This window comes from Centroberyx affinis, unplaced genomic scaffold (assembly GCF_046629955.1).
Source record: "Centroberyx affinis isolate AG114_WGS23_722 - 3 ecotype Tasmania unplaced genomic scaffold, CSIRO-AGI_Caff_v1 ptg001881l_1, whole genome shotgun sequence".
Lineage (NCBI taxonomy): Eukaryota > Metazoa > Chordata > Actinopteri > Beryciformes > Berycidae > Centroberyx > Centroberyx affinis.
The window spans coordinates 131,627-141,492 of record NW_027280253.1 but is presented as its reverse complement, the minus strand read 5'-3'; the positions used below and the strand labels follow the sequence as shown (position 1 = coordinate 141,492).

The 9,866-nt window shown below is 44.2% G+C and overlaps 1 protein-coding gene across 1 annotated transcript; it reads left to right on the top strand.

Moving 5' to 3' along the window:
• Positions 1-905: 905 nt before the first annotated feature.
• On the top strand, positions 906-7,399 carry sall3a (spalt-like transcription factor 3a; the record flags this gene model as incomplete). Its single annotated transcript, XM_071530077.1, has 3 exons — positions 906-4,056; positions 4,707-5,049; positions 5,782-7,399. Coding segments are annotated over 3 exons (3,926 nt in total), but the record flags the coding sequence as incomplete, so codon positions are not given.
• Between the last annotated feature and the right edge of the window lie 2,467 nt (positions 7,400-9,866).

The following is a 9,866-nucleotide window of genomic DNA, read 5'->3' as shown; positions in this document are numbered from 1 at the left end:
GGCTTCCTACAACTGTGATTAAACATGTGTAACTAATCAGAGACTTTGCTGCCATGGCACTAGCATGTAATTTGTTGAGTCTTATTTCAGAGAGCATGAGAGAGAGAGAGAGAAAGGGAGAGAGAGATAGAGACCCAAGCAAAGTTGAGTATTTCTTAATTGAAAGGAAATGTTTTGCATTTCAACAGAAATCTGTAAGGGCCCAATTTTCTATGTTATATGTATTTTGGTCGCACAAGTTTATTTGTATGAATGGACAAATTTAACGTTGAATGGTGCAGAAAATATATGAGAGCAATGGATTCAACAGATTTCTACACTTATTTTTGACAGCATAATCTACCTCACATCCAACACAATACAGTCCCTTGTTTATAGATTCAGGGCTTAAGTATTACTTTAGCAATGCTAAATGAAAAGGCCCAGGCATTTGAAATTCAGGTGGAAATGACTGGGCTTGATAGCAGAGGGGAATCCTAATGGGGCCATCAAAGACCTGATTTGTACCCAACAGACGCAGCAGCTGTGAATTGTATGAAATATTGGAAATCAATAGGTTCTATGGAATTTCATTAAGCGGCAGTATCCACAATTGATAGGCCCTCATAATTTGATGGATTGCACAAAGAAAATTATTAGCTGGCTCTATGGAGAGAGTGAGAATGCGCACAACTGGGTCTTGAGAATTGGTGAACTAGGGCAATTTGTTCAGAGTAAAAAAAAAAAAAGAATATTGATTTTGGTTATGTTAAAAGAGAGAAAAAAATCAGAGGTTAAATCTTTGCAGCGCTGCACTGCAAAATATGTGTGGATTCTTTATTGATTATTTATTCATTAATTCTTCTTTTTTGCTCCCTCCTCCCTCTCTCCCTATCCCCTTCCAACTCCCCTCCCCCTCCCCCCAGCCCGTGGTGATGTGCTGGATGATGCCGACAGTGGGAACGAGAGCCGCAGTGGCAGTGAGGAGACCCATGTATGTGAGAAGTGTTGCGCCGAATTCTTCAAGTGGTCAGACTTCTGTGAACATTTAAAGAGCTGCACCAAGAATCCTCTGGTGCTCATAGTGAATGAGAATGAGGGTACACCTAACCCCTCCCAGGAGTACCCTACAGAGCCCTCTCCTGTACCCAGTTGCTCCAGTGAGCAGGCTGACAGCGAGGACCCTAGAGAGGGCAACCACAGCCCTGCTGGTGAGGGGGATGACGTCCCGGACATGGCAACTCTGGATGGGGTCATTGCCCTGGAGAAGGAGGACGAGCCGATGGAGCTGGAGCTTTCTCCTGAAAAACCCCTGGATCCTGAGGAGAGAGATGCACCCTCCCCTGAGCCAGACGGCTCCCTACCTCAGCTCAGCGATGTCGCACCCTCCACTGTTACAAGCTACACCATGCCAAGCACCAACGTTACCCTGGAGACACTGCACGGCACCCGGGTTGCAGTGGCCCAGTTTTCGCAGAGTGTGAGGTCAGCGGCGGGCAGTGGGGTCTCCACCATGGCCATTCCCATGATCCTGGACCAGCTGATGGCCCTCCAGCAGCAGCAGATACACCAACTGCAGCTGATAGAACAAATACGCAGTCAAGTGGCTCTGATGAACAGGCAGTCTGCCTCACAGCCGGCTCTCAACCACCATACCCATCACAGCGCTGCTGCTGGAGCCCAGGGGGCTGCATCCTCATGTGTCGCCCCTGTACCTGGCCAGCTTCAGCTACACAACTTCATCACTCCTCCTGTCCATCAGCTACCTATTAGGTTGCCGGCCACTCTCAATGGTCAAGGCCCTTCACCTCTGACCTCAGCAATAGATGGGCCTCTCTCTCAACCACCACAAACTGGCAGTCAGCAGTCTAACTCTTCAATCCCCAACACATCCTCAACTAATTCGGTGTTCCCCCCACCCAGTGGCTCTGGACTGTCATCTCTACTGCCCCCCTGCTCATCCTCAGTCACAAACAACAACAATAGCAGTAGTAGTAGTATAACAGGAGGTGGTGGCATCAGCAACAGCTCAGCCCTTTCCAGGAACTCCACCACCCCTCCATCATTAAGCCACAGCAGCCTCCTGAGCTCTGCCTCCAGTCTACCACTGATACCTCACAGTTCCTCCAGCAGCGTCATCTTCCCCAACCCATTAGCCAGCATAGCAGCCACAGCCAATGCTCTTGACCCCCTCTCTGCTCTGATGAAGCACCGCAAGGGGAAGCCCCCCAATGTGTCTGTATTTGACACTAAGCCCAGCTCTGAGGACCCCTTCTTCAAGCATAAGTGTAGGTTCTGTGCCAAGGTGTTTGGCAGTGACAGCGCCCTGCAGATCCACCTGCGTTCCCACACTGGAGAGAGGCCCTTCAAATGCAACATATGTGGTAACCGTTTCTCTACCAAGGGGAATCTGAAAGTCCATTTCCAGAGGCACAAAGAGAAATACCCACATATTCAGATGAACCCCTACCCTGTGCCAGAGTACCTGGACAACGTGCCCACCAGCTCAGGCATCCCATACGGCATGTCTCTGCCTCCAGAGAAGCCTGTGACCACATGGCTAGACAGCAAACCCGTCCTCCCCACCGTCCCCACTTCAGTCGGGCTCCAGCTCCCTCCCACGTTGCCAAGCATGATGGGAGGTTTTGGTGAGTCTCCAAGCCTCACCCCGCTCAGCAGATCCCCTCAGAGGCCATCTCCACCCTCGAGTGAGTGTGCGTCTCTGTCCCCTAATATCGTCACTGACTCTGGCATGACCACTACTTCACCCTCCCCGAAACCCAACCTAGGGAGCGATGCACCTCCTCTCTTGAAACCTGAGGGTGTTCACCTGCCCCCAAACTGCTCCACTAGGCCAGGGGACAACACCTCCACCACAGCTACAGTAACTCAAGTGGTCCTTTCCACCACCGTCACCTCCACCACATCTACCAGCAGTGGCCAGGTCACTGAACCCATCACTGCCCCCAGCTGTGTCTCCCATCCTGTTCTCCCCATGCTCTCAGACCAGTTTAAGGCCAAGTTTCCCTTTGGCGGCCTCCTAGACTCTATGCAAACATCAGAGACCTCAAAGTTGCAGCAACTTGTAGAGAACATTGACAAGAAGATGACTGACCCCAACCAGTGTGTCATCTGCCATCGTGTTCTGAGCTGCCAGAGTGCTCTCAAGATGCACTACCGCATCCACACTGGCGAGAGACCTTTCAAATGCAAGATATGTGGGCGAGCGTTCACCACCAAGGGAAACCTGAAAACTCACTTCGGGGTCCATAGATCTAAACCCCCACTCCGTGTTCAGCACTCCTGCCCTATCTGCCAGAAGAAGTTCACCAATGCTGTTGTGCTGCAGCAGCACATCCGTATGCACATGGGAGGGCAGATCCCCAACACCCCGCTGCCTGAAAGCCTCCAGGAGATGGACACCGACCTCTCCTTTGATGAGAAGAGCTTAGATGCAATGAGCAACTATGACGATGACCTTCTGGATGAGATGGAGCAGGCTATGGAGGATGAAGCTGACCTGAAAGAAGGAGAGATGGACCCATCTAAACCATATTCACCTGGGAGCTCCCCACCAACCTCTGTCATCTCCAGCATTGCTGCCTTGGAGAACCAGATGAAGATGATTGACTCCACCGTCAACATGACCCGTTCATTTGGTCAGAAGCCCACGCAGAACGGCAGCAGCTTCGGAGGGGAGAGTGATTTCTTTACCAATGATTCTCTGTCTGTGGTGGGGGATGTCGAAGGTCAAAGCTTGGGGAGCCCAGCCCTGTCTGAGTCCTCTGGCTCCATGCAGCATTTATCCCCAGCTCACAGCCACTCTGAGAGCCAGCGCTCCAAGTCCCCCACCACACTCAACAACAATAACAGCAGCAGTGCTGTGACAGCTGAGGAAGGGCAGGAGAACAATACAGCTGGCCTGGCAACAGTGAAGTCGGAGAAATCAGAGACCCCATCCCCACTTTCTGCATCTGAAGGCACTGGGGCCCTTGACCTGACTGCCACTCAGCCTGGCAGGCACTTCATCAAGGAGGAGAGCCACTTCAACATGCTGTTTCTAAATAGAGACCGAGGTGTGTATGTGCAAAATCAACTAACCTTTAAGGCACACATCAGAACAATCTACTATTACATAACATCTGAATCAAATGTAAATACATATAATGGAAAATTGCAATTATTATAAAAAATAATGTAGTTGCTAAGGTAACAATATATAGCTTTGGCATTAGTTGCTCCATTACACACATTTTAAGCAATGATCAAATGATTTAAAGCTGCACGCGATTTTTAGGTAAAAAATACACCCCAGGAGTTAGTGACCACCTGGTGCACAGCACTGTTACTTGTGAATAACCTAAATATTATTCACATATTTTGTAAAAAAAAAAAAAATACACCCGTCTTATTAGTCTAAATCAAGTGGGGCTGCAACAGAAAAGAATGTCCCATCTAATTGAGATACCGTAGATCCACTCTGTCCAAATTCATTTCTGGTGTCGTGTATGTAGACCGGTGGGAAATCTTCTCTGTCCTGAGGAAGTAATGAATCAAAACCGAATGAAGCAAAATACAAAATGAACATGTATGTCCATTTTTTGACACCACGTTACATGGCAAAATTCAAGCAGTTGCCTCACTGCCTTTTGGAAACACTAGCATGCAAAGTTGCCTAGTGCAGCTTTAACATTTCAGATTTCTAATATTAACTTTAACTCTTTTCTTCCAGGCCTGAGCACTCCTAATTTGGCCAGCACTGCATCGAACATGATCAAAATGGAAATGAATGGACACGGCAAGTCAATGTCCCTGAGCGACAACTCTCACCTGCCAGTGGGCATCCAGGTTCCTGCTGCAGCGCCCCAGACCACCATGAGCCCCAGCATCACCCCCATGCTGGCACCTCCGCCCCCCCGCCGCACGCCTAAGCAGCACAACTGCCACTCCTGTGGGAAGAACTTCTCCTCCGCCAGCGCCCTGCAGATCCATGAGCGCACACACACTGGGGAGAAACCTTTTGGCTGCTCTATTTGTGGAAGGGCTTTCACCACTAAGGGCAATCTGAAGGTAGGAGCCAGCTTCATAAAGTACCAATAGTTATTTAATTTGACATAACCCGGTGCATCCTAATGGCTAAGATGGCTAAGGTGAATATCATGTAACTGTGACCCTCTGCGGTCAAATCTGAGGCTGCTTTGTAGCACGTCATCCCCCCTCTCTATTTTTCTTGTTTCTCCCCACAAGAAAATAACAAAAGTAAAAGACAAAATACTTTTCATTTCTATCTAAAAACATTTTAAATCTATTTTGAAGGAAATATCATCTTTTTTTTCTTTTTTTTACCTTATTCAGCTCAGTTTTGTCCAAAACATAATATGCCCAGAGTCACTGGATCTACATAACCCAATGAAAACTGAATGTGTTTAAAACAACCCAGCAATCATTTTGACTTTGAATAGATGTTGACATGACAGACTGCACAAACATTGAAAACTTGTGTAAATACAGTGACGTCCGTAGTCATTCATAGCTGCTACCTGCATCGTTTTGTGAAATTAGGACCTAAATATATTTCTGATATCAGGTCAAAACAGTTTACAAATTTATTTTACTATGAATTTTTATTGTGTGATAATTTCATATTCTGAAAAATTTGTGCTTGTTTGGGTTGACACTGATATTCAGCATTCTCCTGCACATTGCCATCAGTGAAATGTTTGCTGGGATTTACTTGCTGATGCAATTTAAGTTGAGGCTCCCATGACTTATTTTTTTTCGTTCTTTTTATTTTTATTGTAGGTTCACATGGGCACACACATGTGGAACAACGCTCCAGCCCGTAGGGGTCGGCGCCTGTCTGTGGAGAACCCCATGGCCCTGCTGGGCGGGGACGCCATGAAGTTCAGCGAGATGTTCCAGAAAGATCTGGCGGCTCGGGCCATGAATGTCGACCCGGGCTTCTGGAACCAGTACGCAGCCGCCATCACCAACGGCCTGGCCATGAAGAACAATGAGATCTCTGTGATCCAGAACGGAGGCATCACCCAGCTGCCTGTCAGCCTGGGAGGCGCGGGAATCACCTCATTGGGAGCCATGCCTGGAGGAATGGACCGGGTGCACACCGGCAGCAGCCCTCCCATGACGGGCATGGAGAAGGCCGGTCTGGAGGTTGGGGGCAGCCGTCCCTTCTCCAGGTTCATGGAGGAGAACAAAGAGATTGGGATCAATTAAAGACTTTTCTGTGTTATTCCAAGGTAGGCTTTGGCAAAGACTAAGAGTCTTAGGACAAGGAAAGAAACTGCTGATCCAGTTTGAACTCATACGTACTATATTATGTACAGATGAAGTATTTTTTGTTTGGTTTTGGAAATATAGTATTTAGTATTGATTAGAGGTCTTTGCCTTTCACCCATTCCCTCCTCACTTGATATTTCGCTTATACGAAGAAAACTTTGTCTCTTGTTTGAGAATATGTCGTCTTGCAAGATTTGCATGGTACTTATTGGTTTTTATCAGTATGTTTGACTGCTTTTATGAATTCCTTTGAAAACCAGGATCCTGTCTCATTTATGATGGGCAAGCATCTTATTTGGACAGGACTAAAACAGAAAAGAGCAGAGGTTTGTTTAAAGACAGTCTAGCCTTTGTCTCGCAACCTTGTTTATGATTGCTCTTTTAAATATAAAAGGGCCATGGATAGACTGAAGAAAAGACTGAAGTATAGTGTTTCTGTGCTCGCCTGATATTTTTTCTCATGAACTAGAAAACTTGAAAAAAATGATGTTTGAACTATTTTAATCTTTACATTTAGTCTCCCAGCATTGTCTTATAATATTGTCCTGTGTCTTTAGTATTTATGATATTGACAAAAAAAGCGGGTATACGAAAATATATTTAATGGCCCAAGCATTTTATTGATCCATTTTTTTCTAAACTGCAGGCTTCACTGATGAATATCTCTTTCAATAAAGACAACATGTCATTTGAGTTGAACAACAGAGAAAAATGGTGAAGTTTTATTTGGATATCTATTGAGACTATGTGTAACACGGTACATGGTAAAGAGGCTAGAGATATCCGAAGCTGCTATGACCACAACCCTGCTTTTAACCTTTGTAAAAAGAAAAAAAGTTATCCTTTCGAAGAAATATCTATGTATAGAAATACAGACAAATCTAAAACAGGTATGCATATTTTGTATCACATAAAAATAGACATCATGAGTTGAGAGTATTTGTCATGTTTGTGAATGCACTTTTTAAAAACAAGACGTTTTGTCTGTGAGTTACCGTTAACCTTTTGACTGAGCTATCTATCACGTGCTGTTTTAATTGTTTTCAGCGTACCACTCCTACAATTTGCAGAGTCGGTTCTCTGTTGTTGCATCTGTGCTACTCATCAGAGTGCAAACTCATCACTCAATCAAAACCTTCTTAAATAAAAAAAAAAGAGAACAGGTCGCGTGTGTTTGAATGGTTTCCTTCCCTACATCACGTTTTCCCCTTTTCTATGAGCCTTTTTTTTTTTTGCTTCCACTAAATGAAACAGAATTAAAATATTAGACAAAGATATACAAATCAATCGGTACAGATGATTCTTTAATTTTCTTACTAATTCTCTAAATTACTTTTTTCCCATTTATACACAGTATGATTTAGTATTGTTAGGGCTAAAAAGATTTAGGGGGATAAAACAGTCCAGTATAACAGGGAAGGTATTTTGTTTTGTGGTGTAAATTACCACTAAAACGTCTTACTTACATTTTGGAAGCAAATGACAAGCTGAAAAAAAAAAAATTGTATTTTTAAAACGTGGTTAGCATAAATTATTTTTCAAACCTTTACAAACAAATGTCACCGTTACAGAAGGATGACCCAACAGCAATATGTATTTGATATTCCAGTATTAATATAGTTCTTATATAGAAATTTGTGGTGATCTCCCAAAATTATCTGGTTTCGTTTCCTGGAAGCTGCTTCAAAATTGCCCTTTTATTTTTGGAACATCAAATAGATACTCCTCCTCTTCTGGGACACGGCTGTTTTGCCCACAGTTACCAGACATTTTGTAGTGATTAAAACATAGAAATCCTTGTGTAACCTAAAAGGAACATGTTTGATTTCCCTTTTTGATCCCCCTCAAAAATCTGTTTTTCTGCTTCTGGTGAATCCATTTTTTTGTTGCTTTGCATTGAATCCATTTTTGTTATTTATCTTTTGTTAAAAGCAAAATCATAATAATATGGAAAAGATTGTCAAATTACTATATTCATGCACTGTGGACCGTGCGTGTGTGTGTGTGTGTGTGTGTGTGTGCGTGTGTGTGTGTCTGCGCGTGTGTGTGTGTGTGTGTGTGTGTGTGTGTGGCTGGATGGGCAAATATTAACACTAGAAAGGCCAACTGTAGTCAGTTGACTGCTGTTTTGAATTTTAGAATTGAAATATCTCAGATTTAAAAATGTCCCCCTACTCTCTGTGCAAATATACAACATTTGAGAAATATACAAAGGAAATACTTATGATTAAATTTATCCTCTTCAGCTGATGGCTCGTTGGCCTTCTCTTAGACCCTGAAAATCCACTGGTCTTTGTACTGTTAAGTGAAATACTCTATCAACAACTATTCATGCAATGGGAAATATATCCATATATCCATACACACCAGTCTGGACACTTCATTCCTAACCAGGAGTTTTAATGATGTACACTGAATGTACAAAATATTTGGGACACTTGCTCTTTTCATGAAGTACACTAATTAGGTGAATCCAGGTAAAAGCCATTATCCCTTATTGATTTCCCTCATTAAATCTATACTGATCACAAAAGAGGAGATGAAGATAAAGAGAAGCAGACGAGTTAGAGGGCAATTTTTTTAAGCTTTCTGCAACTCAATGTGAGGAAGATGTCCTTAATATTTTGTACATTCAGTGTATAATCAGAATCAGAATCCTAATCACAATCATTAATGGGGCTTACAAATCATAATTCCACCAATAACCAATGATTGATTAGTACTTTAGAAATTTGTGGATTTGTGGCAAATTTATCAGCGCTCACATTAAGCACATGTACAGGTCTTTCTGTAACTATTCCCAGTACCGAGGACAAAATGTGACATGATGAGCCCTGCTGTGACTTATGAAAGTAACTGCTGTGCTTTAGAAACACAATGGGAATCAGGAGATCACATGTTCATATATGTGAGACAATGTGCGTGTGTCCCCATGATAATCAGTCTTAGTCACATCTGTGTGCAGCAGTGATGTGCCAAGGCTTTTCACTTCATAACTAGGATGCATTCCTGTGCTGCTGTGGCAGTATGGATTTGTGAGACAACATTGTGTCTGGGTAGCATATGCTGGTTGGGATTCAATGAAGTCGTCTTATGGGTATGGGTATGTTTGAGTGGTGTGTGTGTGTGTGTGTGTGTGTGTGTTTGTGTGTGTGTGTGTGTGTGTGTGTGTGTGTGTGTGTGTGTGTGTGTGTGTGTGTGTGTGTGTGAGGTAAAGCGCTGGTGGCCTCCCAGCATTCAGTCCCCCCGGAGCGTCACACTTGACACATGGTCTTGACACATGTGCGCACACCCAATCTCACGCTCACACACATGCTCTCACACAAACACACACACTTTCGCTAACACACACACACACAAGATAAAATTATACCAGATACTCTCAGGGACGGAGATAAAAACTATTCCTGCTGTAAACAACATGCAGCCACATCAGGTGCAAGATGGTAACTGAAGGGAAGAAAAGTTCCTCTCCGGACTTATCTGTGGCGATTAGACAGGCAGACGTGATTCACTCCGCTGCGAGCCTTTGATACTGAATTCCTCACAATATACAGTAAAAGATTAACACTCCTTTTTCTTAAGGCATG